The sequence below is a fragment of the Callospermophilus lateralis genome, chromosome 4, assembly GCF_048772815.1.
Source record: "Callospermophilus lateralis isolate mCalLat2 chromosome 4, mCalLat2.hap1, whole genome shotgun sequence".
Lineage (NCBI taxonomy): Eukaryota > Metazoa > Chordata > Mammalia > Rodentia > Sciuridae > Callospermophilus > Callospermophilus lateralis.
In genome coordinates, this window is record NC_135308.1 from 166,897,950 (window position 1) to 166,919,479 (window position 21,530).

General features: G+C 55.7%; 1 protein-coding gene across 9 annotated transcripts in view; it reads left to right on the forward strand.

Annotated features, from left to right (window-relative positions):
• The window catches only part of Shank3 (SH3 and multiple ankyrin repeat domains 3), a 58,651-nt gene that overhangs the window by 26,612 nt on the left and 10,509 nt on the right, over positions 1–21,530 (forward strand). For all 9 annotated transcript variants that reach the window (XM_076855569.2, XM_076855571.2, XM_076855572.2 and 6 more), the window contains exons 15-22: positions 2,895–2,970; positions 3,256–3,338; positions 3,682–3,806; positions 3,905–4,037; positions 4,996–5,076; positions 12,756–12,886; positions 13,434–13,518; positions 17,417–19,682. In XM_076855569.2, coding sequence (XP_076711684.2) covers positions 2,895–2,970; positions 3,256–3,338; positions 3,682–3,806; positions 3,905–4,037; positions 4,996–5,076; positions 12,756–12,886; positions 13,434–13,518; positions 17,417–19,682 — 2,980 coding nt within the window. The remainder of the gene's footprint in view (positions 1–2,894; positions 2,971–3,255; positions 3,339–3,681; positions 3,807–3,904; positions 4,038–4,995; positions 5,077–12,755; positions 12,887–13,433; positions 13,519–17,416; positions 19,683–21,530) is intronic.

Sequence of the window (21,530 nt, forward strand, 5' to 3'; positions counted from 1 at the left end):
GTGGCACTGTTGCAGGCTCAGGGAGTTGAACTGTGAGGACAGTAAATGCTGAGACCAGTTTGTGCAGGGACCTTGAGGTCCAGTATGCTGGGGTGCTGCCCTGTCCCTCCCTCCCTGCCCCTTTGGTTCTCATTTAGGGGGCTGTTTCTGTATGTTTTCTCTCCAGCAGATTTTCATGTGTCTGATTGACAAAACCAGAGAATGAATTTATAATAAATACCATGTGTTTGGTTGACAAAAAAAAAAACTAAAAATGAGAGGTTAGTTCATAAGCTAGAGGCTAGTGAATGCATGTTTGGGGTCCTTTGGCAAGCAGGCAATGTAAGCATTTCTATGACAGTTGACCTGGAGAGGAGTGTGGTGAAAGCCAGGAGGGATCTGAAGCCACATCTGTATGGTATTTAGGTGTCATCTATGCTGACTTCTGAGCTTCAGAATGGACAATGTGGTCATGTCACAGAGGGACTCAGCCACAGCAAGTGGGTATGTGTGTGGAAGGGGCCAGGGTGATGAGAATACAGGTTACTAGAACCTAGGGACCCTCCAAGATAAATCTTCTGACTCTGTAAGGAGAGGCTCCAAGGAGATAGTTGCCTTACTGAGAATTTTGTCTTTATGGAAGTCTGCCATGCCTGAAATCTGGACCCAGGCTTTTCTTCACATCCATGTCTTTTTTTTTTTTTTGGCAGTGGGGGTGTGGTGGTAGTGGTACTAGGGATTGAACTCAGGGGCACTGGAGCACTGAACCACACCCCCAGCCCTATTTTGCATTTTACTTAGATGAGTTGCTTAGCACCTCACTTTTGCTGAGGCTGACTTTGAACTTGCAGTCCTCCTGCCTCAGCCTCCTGAACCACTGGGATTACAGGCATGTGCCACTGTGCCAGTTAATAGCCATGTCTTCTGGTGTGAATAGGAACTCTTTCTCCTCCTATCTAGCTATGGCTTCATCTCTGTGTATATCTGCTCCATCTGTCCTTTGACTCAGCCAGTTATCCCCTCCACCTACCACCACTCTGTGCACCCACCCCTTTCAGGAGACCAACCCAATCTGCCTGTACCTCTATTGATCATTCATTAATCCATTCATCTCTCTATCAATCCATTCACCCATCCACATCCATCCATCCATCCTTCCACCCACATATCCATCCATCCATCCATCCATCCATCCATCCATCCTTCTCTCCATCAAGCCACCCAGTTCATCTGTCTGTTCATCATTCATCTCTCCATCAACCCTCTTTCTTAGTCAGTCCATCTATCTCTGCATCCATCCGTATATGTATGTATCTCTCTTTAGCCCAGCCATCTATCCTCTCTCTACCTCCACCCACCCATCCATTTTATACATCCATTCATTTTTTTTCTGTCCATGCAGTATAGATCCACACACGCACCCAGGTAGTTGAACACCATATTCTCTTCCTGTTAGGTGCCAGGTGCTGTGCTAGGCACTGGGACCATACAGAGAATAAGATGGGGTCTTTTCCTTCAAGGAACTCACAGTTATTGGGGAGACAGGTCACAAGACATTGTAGGTTCCCTCTGATCTCATTGCTGGTCACTCTCTGGCTCCCTTTGCTCCAGCTGCATGGTGTTCCACACTGTCTCTCATACCCTAGGCTGGTGCCAACACAAGGGCTCCACCCTGGTAGCCCCATTCTTGGAGGCCCTTACCCCCATGCCCCTGAGCCTTTGCTTGGCTGTCTTTGCAGGTGAGGCCTTCTTGAGATGCCCTGGAACCACACTGTCTTTGCATACTTGATATGCTTTCCTTGCTCTTGAGAACTTGCCAACCTTTGTGTTATGTATTTGTTATTTATTACATCTGTTACAGAATAGCTTATTAACTCCACAAGGGCAGAAACTTTGCTCTGTTCTCTGCTGTGTTCTTAGAACTAAAACAAACAGGGCCTGGTGTATAGTAGGAGCTCAATAAATACTTGGTGAAGTTAAAAATGAATCTTGAGAATGCTGTAGTAAGAGAAAACGAGGGAGGGAGCCCCTGAGGGTAAGATGCGAGGCAGTAGGGGTGCCACCCCAGGGTCTTTGGAGACCTCAAGTGTGGAACCAGAAGCATGAGCAACCTGCCGGAGGAGCCAGCCTGGAGCCCACCTGAGGTCCTGGTTGGCAATGTGGGCCAGACTTTCAGGAGACCAGCAAGGCTGAGGGGGCAGCTGGCAAACCTGACCACTTCCACAGTGGCCACGAGGGACTTTGAGATCAAAGGACAGATGGGGATAAACTTCCATGGGATGCAGTGAGGTCAGGGAAGGGGGACCCAGCTTCCCCCCTGAATCTTTTCCCACATTTCAGGGTCAGGTCTGCAGCAAGGGACACCCTAGGGGTGCACATCAGGCCTATAGAGGAGAGTTCAGTGCTGTTTCCAGGCTGGTGCACTCGGTGGACAGCACAACTCTGCATGGGAGTGCGGGTCACTACACGCAGACGTGCACTGGCACATGCTGAAATCCACTCATGCTCGTGCAAGAGCACAGTGCTGCACACTCTGTTGGTCACAGACACAGCGTCAGCACAGCAAACACGTGACTGGTCTCACACGCACCCTCAGGCTTTCTCCTGTGCTCACTGACTGGATGGCCCTGGCCTTGTCTGGTCTCCTGTGTCAGCTGTGTGCTGTCCAGGAGAGATAAGCCATGGCTGCTACCCACTTGGGCCCCGGCTGCCAGAGGCCAGAATTCCCTGCATGGTCCCCTTAGCCTTCCTGCCTCAGACCTCTGGACCCAGGACCCCAGAAGTTGGGGTCCCCACTTCCATCTGGGTACAACCAGGCCAAGGGTGTGTGTGGACAGACTGTGAGCAGCTTAGTCGAGAGCAGTTCAGCCAGTTGGAGGTCATGGCCGTTCCTCAGCTCCTGATACTCCCTCCAGAAACCCGGGAGGACCGGACGAAGCGGCTTTTCCGCCACTACACGGTGGGCTCCTATGACAGCCTCACTTCACACAGGTACTGGCAGGTGGGACAGGGTATGGACACACAGGGACACTGGTGGGGCCTGGCAGGTGTGGGGTGGGACGTGTGGTGAGAGGGAGGGCCAGGGTGTGCGGAGATTGGAGGAAGGTGAGGACCAGGTGCCTGGCCACCTCTGCATTCTGCAGTTCAGGTCAGCCTAGGGCCATCCTGGGATGATCTGGACTGTGGGACCCTGTGGGACCCTAGGGGTAAGCCTGGCTGCCTGCTCCCCAGCTGCCAGGCTAGCCTTACCCCCCGCCCCCTGCTTTCCTCCGTCAGTGACTACGTCATTGATGACAAGGTGGCTGTCCTACAGAAACGGGAACACGAGGGCTTTGGCTTCGTGCTCCGGGGGGCCAAAGGTAAGGGTGTGAGTGCTGGGTATTCTCTGTATCCTGCTGCCCGCTGCCCACTGTCTCCCATGGCTCCTCCTGCCTCTGCCTTGGCTCTGGCTGTGCAGTGTGGGGCTCCCTGGGACAGGGCAGAGCCACCTCCTCCACGGCTTTCCACTCTGCAAGGAGCCTCGCAGAGAATGGGGGTCTGTGCTGGATTCCTGGGCTGGGTGGCCCTGCCTGCTGCCCTCCCTGTCCCAGGTCATTCTGCCCCAGTTGTCACGTGTTGCCTGCGCTGAGCTGTGTGGAGGCTGCTGTGTGCTGGCCGCCCCACCTGAGCCGCGCTGGTGAGGCACCTTCCTGCTCCCCGCAGCCGAGACCCCCATCGAGGAGTTCACCCCCACGCCGGCCTTCCCTGCGCTCCAGTACCTGGAGTCGGTGGACGTGGAGGGTGTGGCCTGGAGGGCAGGACTTCGCACCGGAGACTTCCTCATTGAGGTGAGCCCGGCCTTGGCCTGCACGGCCTGGTGGGGTCCTGGCCCGCCACCGGGGGCGGGGGACACGCTTGGCACCTACCAGCAGCCCATCTGTCCTAGGTGAACGGGGTGAATGTGGTGAAGGTCGGACACAAGCAGGTGGTGGCCCTGATCCGCCAGGGTGGCAACCGCCTGGTGATGAAGGTCGTGTCTGTGACCAGGAAGCCAGAGGAGGACGGGGCTCGGCGCAGAGGTGAGGGCCGAGGTTGGTGGGCTTGGCCTGGACTCTCCCCTGGGTTCCTGACCTTGGCCCTTTACCTCAGGCCCACCTTCCTCTGCCCACCCACTCTGGGCTACCGAACCTGGATGAAGCTTGACAGTGGAGCTCGTTCGACACTTGCTTGTAGCCTAGGTTGCTTTCCAGGCTGTGTGTCAGAACCCGGCCCTCCACCTGACCTCTGACCTCTGACCCCAGATTGCCCCCTCAGACCCCTCCCCCCTTCCTGGAATCCCCAGCTCCTGGCATGGCAGATCCCTCCTTCCCGACTCTGCCAGCGGCTGCCTGGAGGCCGGGGTTGCTATGGCAACCGTGAGGTTGACGCTGCTGCTTATTGTCGGAGGGAGGGGGAGGCGGCACCTGAGGGAAGAGGAAAAGCGTCTTCTCCCCGCGCCGCGCCGCCGCCGCCGCCACACTGCACAGCCGGGCCCAGGAGGCCTTGCCACCCGGCCCAGCCCAGGCCTTTGGCTTGGCTGGTCACACCCTGGTTCTCCAAGGGCAGTGGCCACCAGGCCCCTGGGGGAGCTCTGGAGCAGCAGGAGCCAGCCTGGCAGGAGACCCTCCCAACCCCCATCCCATGGCGCCAGTGCCCCCTCACTGGGTCCTCAGAGCCTGCAGGGTGGGTACTCAGACTAGAGCCAGCTGGCACCCTGACCCCCACTGGTACCGTTAACTGCCTTCTGAGGCCTGGGCTCTGGGGATCCCGAGGGCCCCAGAGGCCCCCACCACCCCAGCCCCTGCACTCCCTGAGCTCCCCACGCCATGAAGAAGTTTGCATCCAGCCGCAGCCTGAACAAGATCCTGGCTCAGTGCGACTCATCCTCACGGGAGTACGAGGAGATCCAGGCGGTAGAGCGCAAGTGGCACCTACACCTGGCCACGCCGCGCCGCCTGCTGCTGGACAGGAGGTCCAAGGCCTCCCTCTTCTTTGCAGCCCCACCCCCCCCGAAGAGGGCCCCCAGCACCACACTGACCCTGCGCTCCAAGTCCATGACTGCCGAACTCGAGGAACTCGGTGAGCACTGGGGTGGCCGTGGGCTTAGGCCACAAGGCCCAGAGGGGGGTGGACGTAGACTGTGCGGGAGGCTAGGGATGCTGAGCTGGGGCAGAGGTCAGGCAGGGACAGTAGGAAGGACCGATGATGGGTGTGGGAGCCGACAGAGTGCTGGAGGGGTGGGTGCCTGTGGGGCAAGGGCATGGCATGTGGAAGGGCTGGGCAGTGGGGGTGAAGACAGACATTGGGATAAATTGGACACATGGCAGGGAGCACGGTCTGACCCTGCAGCGTGTTCGCACATGTATGCACGTATATGTGCATATGCTGCCCCTGACTTTCCATGTCTTACTCTGACTTTGCATCTGCATTTTTTCCAAGTGAGGAAGGAGGAGTGGTTGGGGAACCTAGGTGTGTTTCTGGCTCTGCCAGGTACTGGCTGGGTCGCCTCTCTATGTGTGTGTTACTGTTGCACCTGTGTGCATGGTGGTCAAGTGAGCCTCTATCCTCAAGGCCTCTGTGAGCACCTCTGGCAGGTGGGGCTTCATGAACTGGGGGGTGAACAAGAGTGTGTTGGGCTTTGGTGGGCCAATTGCAGGCACAACCCCAGATCACCCAGCTCGGTCTGGATGTGTACTCATTGATAGCCCTTGTTGTGAGCATGTTGCCATGTACATGATCTCGTCCACACATATGTGACCTTGAAAAGCTTTCCTGTGGGCAGGTCTCCCCTGCATGACCATGTCTTGCGTGTGCAGCCTTATTGTGGTCATGTGCTGATGCACATGACTGTTGAGAGCCCTGTTGTGGTACATCCCAGCAGCCCCGCCATGAGCACATTCAACACATGTGACAGTTGATGTGCTCTTCCCTTCCAGTTGGAGCTAGTCCCTATCCTAGGCTCTACTCTGCTATGGTCATAGAAGAAATCCTTCCTCTGGCCCCCAGAGATGTCCCTGTACTAGCTCATGGACTGGGCCCTGACCCTGTCCTGGACACAAGCTTGGCTGTCCTATTCCAACAGGCACTCTTGACTGTGATTTAGTTCAGTGTGGGAAGCAACTACCAAGATAGACTGGGCTGACATGGTCAGGATTTTCTTTGCCTAATACTCTGGATAAAATAAAACGAAGACACACATATACAGACAACTCAAAAAAAAAAAAAAAAGAAATAAAGAAAGAAAAAGAAAAAAAGAAGAAAGAATAGGAATCCCCAGGTCTCAAAAATGAAGAGAAAAATCAAAGCCAGTAGAGTAGGGGAAGCTGATCCTCCTACAATCTATGATTGGGAATTCTGAAGCCCCCATACAAACTCAGATCATGAATGGGCTCCCTAAGGAAAAAGCTCCAGTAGGATAGGGCCCTGGGCAGTAGTGCATTTGTTTTGTCCCAAGACAAGCTCTGACCCAAGGATCCTTTTGTGAGGCTTTGTAGCCAAGAGAGCAAGCTTGAGCCAGAGTGATGAGTGGCCCCCAAACCAGTCCATTCCCTATGAGCTCAAGCTTGGAAATCGAAATCTTCAGCTCTCCTGGAAGACACAGCTGGCTGTGGACCTGTGAGAAGTGGGGAAGCTGGAACTATGCACAGGCGCTAGAATTAGCACCAGGAGAACTCGAAATCAGAGGAGTAGGAAAGAGAATAAAGTAAGATAATAGAATTGAAAGAACTAATGAAAGATAAGAAGACAGAACAACAACACAAAAGAATAAGCACATTTAACAAACATCCATGAAGACTTGTTATGGAGACAAAAAAATATAGTTCCAGATTTAAAAAAAAATCTGTGGCTGGGATAAACAGTATACTAGACCCAGCTGAAAAACGAAACTGAAGGTAAGTCTGAGGAGATCAATTAGGGGATGGAGGCAGAAAGCAACTAGGAGGAAGAGCCCAGCACCTATCTGTTGGGAGTCCTAGAGGGAAAGAACAAAAACAGAGGCAATATTCAAACAATAAATAGCTGAGAATTTCCCCAAAGTAAACAAAGATGTGAGACTCCAGTTTGAAGAAGTTCCAATCAGGGAAATAGAAATAAATCTATGTCTAGGTTGATCACAGTAAAACTTCAGAATAGTATAGACAAACAGAAAAGTCTTAAAAATCACCAGAGACAGAGACAGGAGAGGAGGGAGTGGTGGCTTAATGACAGGCTCTGGGTAGCAGCAGTTGGAGGCACAAGACCTTGGAGAGGTACACACTTCTGGTCTCAGGGTCCTGTGGGTCTGTGGTCAGTCACAGAGCTGACCTGACCCACATGGGTCCATCAGCCAGCACAAGGAGGCAGTTGGGTCTTGTTGGACACCAGGTAGAATGGGTGGGTGGAGCCACCTGTCAGAGGCTGCGTGTTTGGAAGGGGTCCTCTCGGTCTGCACAGATGGATTTGGGCAACCTGAGCACTGTAATCCAGGGAACCAAGGGCTCTGCACTGTGCATATGGAATAACTCCTCAGTCTGGCGCGGGTTTCTCTGCTGAAGCCACTTGTCCTGCCTTTGTTAAAACTCCTGAGCTGCTCTGCCTACAGAAGCAGTGAGTGGAAGAGGCAGACCTTCCCCCTGTTGTAGAAGCCACAGGGAAAGGTGGTTGGGAGTGCCCTAGAGACGTCGGTGGTCCAGAGGAGCTCACTCATGGCATCCGGCTTTCCTGGTCTGAGTCTAGGGGAAACAAGAGGGCAGCCTAGCACAGAGCCTCTGCCTACATTTTTTACCCTAGGATCACAGTTTCTTTTGAATCTGGACCCCGATTCTTCATGGTTGTGTGTTCTGAGAAGGGCTGGAAAGCCAGTGGCTTGGGGAGCTACCTTGCTTCCAGAGGACGGCAGCCACTTCTGACCAGTCCCCTCTGGAAATTCATGGTTCGTGGAAGCAGGCCAGCAGTTGAGGTCCCCAGGTGCTTGAGAGGCCACTCCCAATCCAGAACTTGTGCTTTTAAGAGGTAGACATGAGAGGTGTGGGGTTGCCACCAGTCGTAACAGACATGTCCTACCCTCACATGACCGGGAGCTAACAACCCTCTGGACTCTGTGATCCTTTACGATGACCTGAAGAGAAGAGTGTGTGAGGTGATGGGGAAGTGGGCTGCAGCTCATGCTGAAGTGGCTCCTGCCATGTGGAGTATGAGGCCAGGTCCTGCTGGAGGACGAGGAGGAGGAAGAGAAGGAGGAGGAGAAGGCGGGGACAGGGGCTCCTGTGAGTGAGAGCTGGTCTCAGGAAACGAAGGTCGTAGTAGTGGGCAGATGTGGGGGTGACAGCAAGAGCAAGAGGTAGTAGAGGAGGAAGCACAGAGCACTCCCAGTGCCTTTCCTTATTGGGGTGTCCTGATGTGAGTGGGGCCCGAAGTCAGTGGAGACCCCAGCTCTGGGGGAACCGGCTGGTCCAAGCTGACCTCTATGCATTCATGACTTTGTTAGGAGAAATCAATTCCCTGTAATCACTAAGCTCCTTTTTCTTTGTGGTGAGAGGTTGGGGTAGGTTCCATGCCCAGTGTCCCTGTCACTGGCCTCAGTCTGGAAAAGGTTTCCCTGCTGAATATGCTTGTCCTGCCTTTTGTTAAAAACTCCTTTTGGGGCTGAGGGTGCAGCTCAGTGGTAGAGCACTTGCCTAGCCTGGCAAGGCCCTGGGTTCCATCACCTATAATACACCCCCATGTCCCCACACACTCAAGCCCTACTTTGCAAAGAATGCTCAAGGGTAACTATCAATTTCAGTGGCCTCTGAAATTAGATTTTTGGGGGGATTTTGCCTTTTTCCTGAAAAGACAGTTGACTGGACCGAGTATGGTTTAGTTTTGTACATCATTGTGTATGGTCATGTCTGCACATACACATGCACATGCACATGGACTCATGGGTTTGCATGTGTGTGCATGTGTGAATGGACTTGTGGGTGTGTACGTGTGCTCATGTGTGCATATGTGAGTGGACTTGTGGGAGTGTGTGTGCATGGTGTGCATGTGTGACTGGACTTGGTGTGTGTATATGCATGTGTGTGCATATGTTCCTGCCTGTGCTGGTTTTCTCCTTCTTGTTTTAGGCCACATATTAACCAACTGGCATTTGAGCAGATTTGTGCTCATGATAAGGAGGGGGACGCCAGGGGCGGATCTGTGAGGGCCTGGCTTTGGGGAGGTGGGGTTTGTAGATATGGGGACAAGGAATTGAATGTGGAGAATGGGCCCGCGTGCCATGGGATAAAACCTGCCTCTTATTCCCTATGCTCTGTTTCTTGATTCCAAGCCTCCATTCGGAGAAGAAAAGGGGGTAAGTCATCTGCTTGTGTCCCCAGGCCCAGCCTTACCTCACGCCTGTGGGGAGCACTGGTGTATGAGACTCCAGTCCAAGTCTGGGTGGTCTGGCATCCTGGGCACACCCAGGATTCTCCCGGGGGATCTGGTCGGGGTATGGAGAAGGGCTAGGAAGGATGAATGGGGAGTCCCTAGAGTTGTGACTCTCTGGGATATGCTAGGGAGGCACAGGAATGGACCCTAGGACTCAGGGGAGCTGGGGAATGTGGGAGCTGTGGAGGCAGCCTGGTGGAGAGGAGCTAAGATAGTCCCTGGTGGAGGCCACTGCATGTGCCATGGCCTAGAGCTGGAGAGAAGAAGGGCTCTGAGGGATCCAATCTGGAGTTGGAGAAGCTGGGTGACTGGGCAGTGTTAGGATGGGGGTTGGGGTGCTTGGCTCTAGCTGTGTTGCATCTTTTTGCAATCCTCTAGGGGCTGCCTCTTCCTGGGCTGTGGGCCCTACTCCTGTGCTGGTTGTTTGCAGGGCTGACTCAGAGCTGACAGTCCCTTTAGAGCAGGGATCTGGGGTCTCCTGCCAGGCTGTTGACTTTGCTACCCCCTCTCATGCCCCATCCTAGTATCCTTTCAAGCTTGTATGTCCAGCCTGGCTGCAAGGAACAATATCCAGGTGGCAACAGAGTCACTTGGGCCTGGGTACTGAGGACCAGTGTCTGATGAGCTCTTGGGCCTGGCTTCTGCCGCTGCCTCTACTTCTTACACAGGTGGAAGCCAGGCCCAGATGGAAGCCTACAGTGGCCCTGTGGCCCCATGCATGGTATCTGTAAACATCCTCTGTGTACCTAGCATCCCTCCATCTACGGCTTTATATCCACTGGCCCCCAGCCCACCTCTCTCTCAGGACCTGCAGCCCTGTGCTTCCCCTGCCCCCAAGTCTCCTGGATCTGTTGTCCCTTTCAGGTATTAAAAATAGATGACAAAGTCTCTCCTCCAGGACTCCTTTCTGTGCCTTTGGGGCAGACAAACAAAGCTGCTTCTGGGATATTCTGGTTCTGCCATCCAGTGATAGAGTTGGGCTTCCAGGCCTGTGTACCTCTCCCAGCTGTGGAGGAGGTGGCAGGAGAGTTGTCACACTACTTGGGCCCCAGCGTGTCCTGCCCCACACCCAGATGACCCATGTAGGTGGTTGGTGGGAGTGCCTGGACCTGGTTCCTAGTGGGCTTCATTTCCTTTTTTAAGTATCAAGAATAATTTATTCAAGAGTGTGTTTTCTAATTGGTTGGAAATTTATCCCAACCTCATCATCTTTTTGTCATTTGCAAAATTTTGGGGGATTGAACCAGAGATTGAACTCAGGGATACTCAACAACTGAGCCACATCCCCAGCCCTATTTTGTATTTTATTTAGAGACAGGGTCTCAATGAGTTGCTTAGTGCCTTACCATGGCTGAGGCTGGCTTTGAACTCACGATTCTCCTGTCTCAGCCTCCCAAGACACTGGGATTACAGGCCTACACCATTGCGCCCAGCCATTTGCAGAATTCTTGATTTCTTTCCTTTTGAAAGTAATTCTCACTTGGCCTCAGCACCTCACCTCATGAGCCATAATAGTTGCTTTGCTATACTTTGTGTGCACATTGCTTTGGGTCCCTGGGACTAGGTTTTCCCACAGCCTAAGTGGCAGCACATCTTGCTGGGAGGAAGGGCTTTCCACCATGTTTACGTCTGTGGTTTCTAGATAGTGCGGCCTTATTGGGCCTGTGATCTGGGATAGTCTCTCTCTGTTTCAGTTTGCTCCTGGTAGGGTGAGGGTGATAATGGCATCGTCTGTGTGCTTGCTGTGGGAGATAAGAACCTGCCCATGCTGGATATCACCAAGGACTTGTTAACACAGGAAGGCGATGCTGATTTCACCTTTGAAAGGAAATTCTTCAGTCCACTTCAAAAATAAATGGGAAGATCCCTCATCTAGCCATCCCTGGTCCGGGAGCCACCCTGGGGGTCTGTGTGAGGAGGAGCAGGGCTCAGGAGACAAGGTGCCTTTTGCCTCTAATGGGCACTGAGTACTGCACTGGGCCAGTGCAGTCATGGGTCCCTCTGCAGGGACTCTCCCTAGAGCCAGCTGCATGGTGCCTGGCTGTGCTCATGCCTGTTGTATCTGGTGAGGGCCCCAACTCTGGGCAGTCAGTGTGCAGTGTAGGTCTGGTCTGGGGGCGGTGGGTCCCGGACACTTCAAGAAGCTGCCAAGGGGTGGCAGGTGGAGCCAGCAGGCGCTATTTGAAGCCACAGCTTGGGGCTGGAAGGAGCAGGAGGTGTTCAGGATGAGCATGGGAACTCTTCATCAGGGGCATGTGAGAGTGGAAGCAGGCCAGGGCCAGTGCCCCCCACCCCAGGTAGGCATAGCCCTTGAGAGATGAATAGGACCTGGGGATAGGAAGCCTGAGGGGATGGGTAGGGTTCTGTGAGGCCACCAGAGGAGAGGGCTTGTGTAGCTGCCAGGTAGACTCAGGTGCTTCCCCAGCCCCTTCTGTACCCTGATGCTGGCCCTGAGCATGCTCTGAGATATAGCTGAGTGGCCATCTCCCCATAGTTTTTTCCCCCAGTCATGTTAGTTGGACATTTCCAAATTCTTTTGATATGCAATTGTGCCACTTTTAAAAACACTTCACTTTAATAAGGACAGCAAACAAAGGTCTCCTAGTACATCTCCTAGTACAAAGGCCGCCTAGTACATCTGCCTGTGGGCCTTGTTCAGGCGTCAGCCCCATGTGGGTCTCCCCTGCTTCTCTGGCTCCCCCTGCTTTCTGAGGGGCTGGGAAAGCCCCTTCAATGAGGAGGATCCTTCTCAGCCATCCTGCTTCCCTCTTTGTTTCTTAGCACCCACCGGGGCTGGAGCTGCTTCTCTTTGGGGTGGAGGAGGAAGACTCTTTGACCTCTTCAGGTGTACTGAACCGTGTTTTAGATCCCGGCCTGAGCCTGGTTGTTAGGCTGTGTCCCCCACTTGTGCGTTCACTGATCATTTTATCACCTGTCTGAACATCCTGTGGACACGTGCTTTGCATCAGAGTCTGTCACAGCTGTGGTCCCACTAGGAGCACTTGCCTTGGCTTAGGCCGTGTGCCAAGATCAGGCCAGGACAGAGGGGAGTCAGGGAGTAGGGGCTCTAAATGGTTCTGTCCCCCACCCTGGTTTCTTCCCTCGTTGCCATAGTGGCTCCTCCTGAGTGTCCAGTGTGGCTACTCCCCAGGGGCAGGTGGAATCTTGATGATAGGCTGGGGGGCTGGGTTTTGGGGCATGAGGGGCTGGTATGGGATACAAGATGTAATCCAGGCCCTGAGCCTTGGGCAGTAAGGGGCCTGAAGATGGTTGGGTCCCAGTGGCCGTGGTCAGCACTATGGGTCAGGTGGGCCTGGGGGACCAGAGGTAGGTTGGGGGCTGAGGTGGCATCTCCTCCACTGCAGAGAAGCTGGATGAGATCCTGGCAGCTGCTGCAGAGCCAGCACTGAGGCCAGACATTGCAGACGCCGACTCCAGAGCAGCCACTGTCAAGCAGCGGCCCACTAGCCGGAGGCTCACCCCTGCTGAGATCAGTGTAAGCCGGCCGGTAGGGTATGGGGGTCAGAGGGCCATGCTTCCTCTTTCTTGGATCTCCTCTCTGGAGGTGGGAGAAATACCTCAGAGCTTTTTGGAGACTCTTGGGACCACTTCGGTCCCCAGGATGGCCAGTTTATTACCAATGGGTCTCCTGTGGCTGCAGCCTGCATACCTCCCAGCCCAGGCAGCTTCTGTACCACTCTAGGACCACCAGACCCCTGTCTGGTGGAGGCTACCACATAGCATGTCCTATCCATGACCATTCCTGGCCTCCCTGGCACCTTCTGGACTCTTCCCCTCCTCCAGACCATGCCTGGGACCTATCCCCACCGTCGACACTGCCACTGTCTGCACTGCCCACACAACCTGCTACCTGAGCATAGGCCAGATTTGATTTCTGGACCAGGCCATGGGTACCAGTGTTTCGGAGGGTGCATGGGGTGTATCCAGTCTCTGGCTTAGGTGGAGGAGGGGTGGGGCTGAATGGAGCACTGGGGGCCTTAATGCCCTGGAACCTCCATGTTCCCCCTCCCCGACCCCCACAGTCATTGTTTGAGCGCCAGGGCCTCCCAGGCCCAGAGAAGCTGCCGGGCTCTCTGCGGAAGGGGATTCCACGGACCAAGTCTGTAGGTATGGCTGGGCCGAGGGACTGCATGAGGCTGGGAGGGAGGGGGCTAGGCTGGGTGGAGTCAGGTTGGAGGATGCTGTCTCTTCCCACCCGTGGCTGGGATTTTCAGGTCCTTGAATCCAACCTCTTCCTGCCCAGACCAGGGGGTCCCATTTTTGGACATAAGTATGTCTGTCCTTCCGTGAGTCCAGGGACAGGCAGCTGGAAGAGACTCTTGAGATTTCTTTCCTGGTCTGGTGCCCACTGGATTCACCACTTCTGTCCACTGGGCAGCATCCCTCAACCACTGGGTACTGCTGTCTATCTCATGTGCACTGGGTGGCCCCAACACCTGTCTACCGCCCTGTCCACTGGGTGTTCCCCTCCATCACTCTGTCTCCCACTAGCACCAGTGTCCTTGTCCCCAAATCAGCTATCTCCTATCCTGGCTGCTCCTCTGTAGCAAGATCCAAGCAAAGGTCCAGCTTGCCGTAAAACAGTCTCTCCTGGACCTGCTCTACACCCACCAGGCGGTGCGCACTCTCCTCTGCCTCACAGCCAGTTTTCCTGGAAAGGTCTCCTATATTGCCCTAAGCCTGTGTCTGATGAGCTTTCTCCCCCCAGGGCTACCAGAGACCTCTGGGGAATCTCCCAGGGCACAGACGACTAGGCATCTTCTTACCACTCCACTAGGTTTCTTGGATCCCTCCTCAGTGAAGCTTCTCCCAGGGTTCGGGCACAGTGCTTCCTGGCTCTCCCTCCTTCAGCCTGCACCATTCAGTCCCCAGACCCTAACCCACTAACTGAGGGACCTGCTCAAGGCCAAGCCCTCCGCATCTTTCCTTCTACCTCTTATTCCCTCGCGGCTTCATCACTGCCCTCCTCCACCACACCCCATATGTGGCCACCTCCTTGACCCCAGGCAGGACTGTGTCTACACAGGCATCTGCCACCCACAGAGCTGCCCACTGTCCATCCACCTACCTGCGGATAGCCACCAAACCCCAAAGCTTCCCTGCCCAGCACAGGGCAGGCACAGCATTTATGCACGTGTTTATCTCATACTCTCGGTGACCATATTGGGGAACATCATTTATTTTACTGAAGCAAAGGGTTCAGTAAATTGACTTGCTGAAGGTCACACAAGTGTCCTGCCTATTGCCTGCTATCCATCCTCAAGCCAATCAGCTGCCCAAACTCCAGTCCCTCACCTTCCCCCAGGAGCCCTGCTTACTCTAGGTTGACCCTGGGCTGGATCTCAGGCTCAGGTGGAAAGGATGGATCCTTCAGTTTCACGTTGGGTATCAAGGTACACATACATATGGAGCTAACTGGGGAACTCCAGCCACCCTTGGGTGTCACAGAAGGTTGGTGGCAGTTTTGAGCTTAGAATGCAGGGTAAGTGAAGTTTCCAGGGGACAATGGGGAAAATTGCTGACAGATGCCAATATGTAGAAACATGGGTATATGGAAAGGTCCTTCATGAATTGCTGAGAATCATTTCTGTAGATGGGAGAGTGGTGGAAGAAGGTTATGAAACTGCAGCTGCTATGGAGCCAAGAGGTGCTTCTTTTTGCCCTCACTGGCCTAAGCCCTGGGCGTTCTCTATGGTTTCTTTCTTATCCTCTGCCTCACCTGATAATTTGGATGGGCTGCCTCCTCACATGTCTCAAGCTATGCCCAGTGCAGGCCCTATTCTTGCACCTGGACCACAGCTTTGTTCTCATGACCTCCAGCCCCCTCTCTGCCCTGACATCCATCCCTTTGGCAAAGGAGACTTTCTGCAGGACAGTTATTACTGTACATCCTTTAGCTTAACCCTTCGTGGACTTCTTATTGTCCCAGGGCCCTGGGCACCAGCACTGGCCCCCTCCATTTCCACCTCCCTCAGATCTGGGTCTTAACAGTCTTGCTACTGTCCTCCTGCTCTCACTCTGCCTGGATAGCCATCCAGTTGCAGGACTGACCACTGCAGGTCCAGCCCTGTGCATCTGCTCTGTAGGCCTGCCACCTCCTCTCACTGGTGCCCACTACACTCTCTGAACAAGTGATCTGACAGGGGCTCATTTTGGTCCCTTGCTTTTAGTTGCCAATTTGATCATTGGACTGGGTTGTCAGGCTCCCCCAGACTCCTCCCTGTGTCCTGCGTGGCCCTGAGCTCATGGTGCAACCTTTAGAGCCTCAGGGCCCTCATCTGTTAACATGGAGAACACCTGGTGCCTCCCCCAAGGACTACTTGGGCTCACCAGTAGGCTGTTCCTGCTTGAGCTCCAAGTGGGTACACAGGGGCTTCCCAGCAGCGGCTAACAATGGTAGATCAGGCCCTGCATCTTGAGGCTAGGAAATGCTCTTGCTATGATTGGGGCAGAGAGGATCTACTTTGCTCCAGATGGCATCAGAACAGACTCCCATTCTGTGCGAAGGCAAGTGACTTTTCTTCACCTAACCAGAACTTGGCATGCCATTAGCATTAAATCTCCCTTTTTCATCCTCACATGTCACTGCCACCTCTCCACCCTCGAGGTGCGACTGTTCCTCCTGGGGAGCTTCATCTAGTGCAGCCTGGGGGTGTTCATCCTGTGTGCATGTGCTGTGCAGGAATGCAGCTGGGAGAGCCAGACCAACTGGACACAGACTCTTTGTCCATCAGTGCGAGGGAAGGCGACCTAAAAATGATGATACTTCCCAGGGTGCTGCTACCTGTCCAGCCCAACACTGTAAACATTAAATGGCCCTGTAATGGGCAGAAAATCCTTCTGAAATGAGACTGAAATTCCTAGAGGTGACTGGTAGAGCTGGAACTCAAGCCTCGCCTGCAGCAGAAGCCCACCTACCCTTGTTATACCTGACCTGACAGAGCCATTACACCTGGCTGGTCAGAGGCCTTGCTGATGACATTGCACTGCAGTGACTGAGGGAGGATTTAGTCAGAGCAGGCATCCTATCTTTTAGTGACTTCTTAACCTGCATGTGTCCAACACAGAGCATACCAGATGTGGTGTGCTGGTGTGGAGCTGCCTACCCCTCAGGCTGGGCCACCCAGCATGTGCAGCCTCACTGGACATACCTGTGGGTGTCCACATTATGTCCCAGAGTTAGGAGGTTGTCAGGTTTTAGTTAGAATCCTAATGGCATCTACAGGTAGGAGGAGGGGGTTCATTTTAAGGTTACATAAGCCCATGAGAAAACAGGTTCAGAGGGGCTGGCCTGGGATTACACAGCCAATAGGGGCTAAAATGGAAACATGCAGAGTGCTTGGCCTACCGTTCTATTTAAGTCACAGACCCATCCTCCTTCCACCAACCCTTACTGAAGTCCAGCCACTGTGGTTATGTCAGCTGCCTCCTAGCGGCCCCATCAGGCCCATCCATGCCCTGCCATCCTTCTGCTGGATGCCTGGTGCTCTCTGCCACAGTCCCGTCCCTTATCTGCAGCTGTGCTGTGCTCCCACCTTTGGTTGCCCCCGGGGCCAGGCACAGGTCCAGCTTGTTCCATTTGGGGTGTTTCGGAGCCTACCTTCCTCAGTTTTGCATGGGAGCCCTGCCCCTGCAGGCCTGAGGTGTCCTCTTATGGTCTGGTTTCTATCTACAGGCAGGGAGGGCTGAGGTTCTGTCCCAGAGCCTTTTTCGTGGGGGCTTTCCTTCACCTGTGGCTGAACTTCAGCACTCTCCTGGGCCCTAGCCCTTCCTACTTGTGCAGGACTGGGTATCCCAGGATGAGCCCAGACTGGCCTCTCACTCAAGAGTCCTTGCTGGGGGCTTCCTGAATCATCCCTGATGCCCTGCTGACCTTGACCCATGCTCCTGAGTGGGATGGACTCTGGGTCGGACCAGCCTCCATGGGAGCGGGCGCCGCAGTCCCCAGGGGTGTCTCTGAAGGCACAGCGCCCAGGGCAGTCTCACCAGACCCTTCCATCTGCAGGGGAGGATGAGAAGCTGGCGTCCCTACTGGAAGGGCGCTTCCCTAGGAGCACATCGATGCAGGACTCTGGGCGTGAGGGGCGCGGCATCCCGCCCCCGCCACAGACCGCGCCTCCGCCCCCGCCAGCACCCTACTACTTCGACTCGGGGCCGCCCCCTGCCTTCTCACCACCACCCCCGCCTGGCAGAGCCTACGACACTGTACGCTCCAGCTTCAAGCCAGGCCTGGAGGCACGCCTGGGGGCGGGGACAGCCGGCCTCTACGAGCCAGGCGCGCCCCTTGGCCCACTGCCCTACCCCGAGCGGCAGAAGCGCGCGCGCTCTATGATCATCTTGCAGGACTCGGCGCCGGAAGCAGGCGACATCCCCCGGCCCGGGCCCGCAGCCACACCGCCTGAGCGCCCGAAGCGCAGGCCTCGGCCACCCGGCCCCGACAGCCCCTACGCCAACCTTGGCGCCTTCAGCGCCAGCCTCTTCGCGCCGTCCAAGCCACAGCGCCGCAAGAGCCCGCTGGTGAAGCAGCTGCAGGTGGAGGATGCACAGGAGCGAGCGGCCCTGGCTGTGGGTAGTCCTGGCCCAGGCGGAGGCAGCTTCGCCAGGGAGCCGTCCCCGACGCACCGCGGCCCCCGGCAGGGCGGCCTCGACTATGGCGCGGGGGACAGCCTGGGACTCGCGTTTGGGGGCCCCGGCCCGGGTCCGGGCCCTGGCAAGGAGCGACGGCTTGAGGAACGGCGTCGCTCCACGGTGTTCCTGTCAGTGGGTGCCATCGAGGGCAGCCCCCCCAGTGCTGACTTGCCATCTTTGCAGCCCTCACGCTCCATAGATGAGCGCCTCCTGGGGACCGGTGGCGCCACCACTGGCCGCGACCTGCTGCTCCCTTCCCCAGTCTCTGCTCTGAAGCCATTGGTCAGTGGTCCGAGCCTTGGGCCCTCGGGCTCCACCTTCATCCACCCACTCACTGGCAAACCCTTGGACCCTAGCTCACCCTTGGCCCTGGCTCTGGCTGCCCGAGAACGAGCTCTGGCCTCACAGGCACCCTCCCGGTCCCCCACACCCGTGCACAGCCCTGATGCAGAACGCCCTGGACCCCTGTTTGTGGATGTACAGGCCCGGGATCCAGAGCGAGGGGCCTTGGCCTCTCCAGCTTTTTCCCCGAGGAGCCCAGCCTGGATTCCTGTACCTGCCCGAAGGGAGGTAGAGAAGGCCCCTAGGGAGGAGCGTAAGTCACCCGAGGACAAGAAGTCCATGATCCTCAGCGTCTTGGATACTTCACTGCAGCGGCCAGCTGGCCTCATTGTTGTGCATGCCACCAGCAATGGGCAGGAGCCCAGCAGGTTGGGAGCTGAAGAGGAGCGCCCCGGCACCCCGGAGCTGGCCCCGGCTCCCATGCAGACTGCATCGGTGACAGAGCCCCTGCCTAGCCCCCGGGCCCAGCCCCCAGGCAGCACCCCAACAGACCCTGGACCAGGCCAGGGCAGCTCAGAAGAGGAGCCAGAGCTGGTGTTTGCTGTGAACCTGCCGCCGGCTCAACTGTCCTCCAGTGATGAGGAGACCAGGGAGGAGTTGGCCCGCATTGGGCTGGTGCCACCCCCTGAAGAGTTTGCCAATGGAATCCTGCTGGCCACCCCACCCCCTGGCCCGGGCCCATTGCCCACCACGGTGCCCAGCCCGGCCTCAGGGAAGCCCAGCAGTGAGCCACCCCCTGCCCCTGAGTCTGCAGCCGACTCTGGCGTGGAGGAGGCTGACACTCGAAGTTCCAGTGACCCCCACTTGGAGACCACAAGCACCATCTCCACAGTGTCCAGCATGTCCACCCTGAGCTCGGAGAGCGGGGAACTCACCGACACCCACACCTCCTTCGCTGATGGACATACTTTTCTACTCGAGAAGCCACCAGTGCCTCCCAAGCCCAAGCTCAAGTCCCCGCTGGGGAAGGGGCCGGTGACCTTCAGGGACCCACTGCTGAAGCAGTCCTCGGACAGCGAGCTCATGGCCCAGCAGCACCATGCCGCCTCTGCCGGGCTGGCCTCTGCCGCCGGGCCTGCCCGCCCTCGCTACCTCTTCCAGAGAAGGTCCAAGCTGTGGGGGGACCCCGTGGAGAGCCGGGGGCTCCCTGGGCCTGAAGACGACAAACCGACTGTGATCAGCGAGCTCAGCTCCCGCCTGCAACAGCTGAACAAAGACACGCGCTCCCTGGGGGAGGAGCCAGCTGGTGGCCTGGGTGGCCTGCTGGACCCCACCAAGAAGTCGCCCATCGCAGCAGCTCGGTGAGCAGGGCCATATGGGGAGGGACCTGTCCCTGTCTCCTGTTCCTCCTATCCACTCACAGGCTCCTCTGTTCCTCCTCATTCTGTCCCATCTCACCCGTTCCCACACCCCAGGCATCCATCTCTTTGTCTAGTCTTGCTTTGTTCTCTGAGATAGAAGGCTCTTTAGGATTGTTGGTCTCCATGACCCTGTTGGTGCTGGCCATGGGGCTGGGTCCATGAGACCAAGATGGGGCATGAGCATGTCCAGGGTTTGGCTTTGTGTCTGCCAGCTTATGCCTCCACTCCTGTCCTCATGGGTGGTGTGGCTGCCCCAGGAAACTGGTGCCATCTGTCCTGGACTGCCAACTGCTTTGCTTCTTTTTTTGAGGCCTGGAGCACACTGGCACCTTTTCTGTCGGGAACCAGCCACTAACTTCCTCTTTCCTGCCCAGAAACATTCATCTCATGGTACCCCCTTAGAGCCCCTTAAGCACAGATTCCTGTGTGGGATTTTTAAAGTGCAGTAAGAAGATAGGTGGGGTCACACCATCTGCCCTCTCACCTTCTCCTTCCCTTTCTTGTTTCTCTGTCCTGCTCCCCAGCATGGAGCTACAGGGAGGGGCTGAACTGGGGGCTGGGTACCACTAAAGCTGTTGCCACTCTTGTCAATCCCTGGGCTGGCCCTCTATGGGCTGCGTATGTGCTGGATCAGCTGCCCAGCCTCTTGTCTACCTTTCTCAAGCTGCTTTTGCTTCTGCCCCAAGGTCCCTTAACCCCAGGTTTGGGCAGGATGCTCCCTCCTGACTCCTTTCTGCTCTGAAGACCACCTGAGTGGGCTCTTTGCTGCCAGGTGTCGAAGGCAGGAGTCCACAGAGTAGTGAGCAATGAACAGCTTAGGGACTGCAGGTTTTAGTCCTAAGGGCTTGTCAGTATCCAAAACTGGCTGGAAGAATGAGAACTTGGGGAAATGGGAACTTGGACAGCTCATGCTGCCTCTCCTGCGTGGCCCGGGTTCCACGCTTGTCATCCTGAAGCTTGCTCTGGAGGCTTCTACTCCTTCACCCTCTTCTGATTCCCAGCCGAGTCTGAGAGCCTGTCTCCAGCAGTGCAGTGTGTAGGGTACCCTTGGAGTGGATGCACAGAGTGTGAGTCAAGATGAGTACCCTGGTTCCAGGCCTCGGTGCAGGACCAGATCCTCGAGGAGAGGAGGGGTCTCCTGACCCAGCCCTGTCCTCCTTCTCTGCTTCTCCTCCTCCTGCCAGTTGCTCTGTTCCTCTCTGCCTCTTGGTCTCAATGGAAGTAAAAGCCACTTACAGTGCATTGCACAGTGTCTGGCCCCGTACAGGCCATCAGTAAACATTTGTTAGGTGGATAGAAGAGTGAAGCCAAATGCAAGTGCTGTCTTTTGTGGTTTAGGATGAATTCCATGGAAGGACAGAGAGAGGGGCTCAAATCTATTGGATGTCCAGCTCCTGTAGTTGGGCTCAGTGAGCCCAGTCCTCACCGTGGGCTCTGACTCCCATCAGGTAGTAGGCTGCAGGGCCAGATCCAGCGATTCCTCAGCCAGAAGCTTCTGGCATGTTCCTTCTCTAGATTCATGCTCCTGTTGTGGTCTTTGGATTCTCCATAGGTGGGGTAAAGTTCTCTTAGCCTGTGACTCTGTTTTGCTAGGCCTGGGTGCTTTATGGGGTGGGGAAGGCAAGGCCAGAATACCAACCTTCCATTGGTCTACAGGCTGCTAGAAAGTGGGCAGCTTTTCTTAGTAGTACCTGCAAAGTTCTGCCCTTTGCCTAGCTTCTAGTGGCCGGGCTTTTCCAATGATCACGGGGCTCATTGGCTAGTCATGAGTAGGGTTGGGGTGGGGGA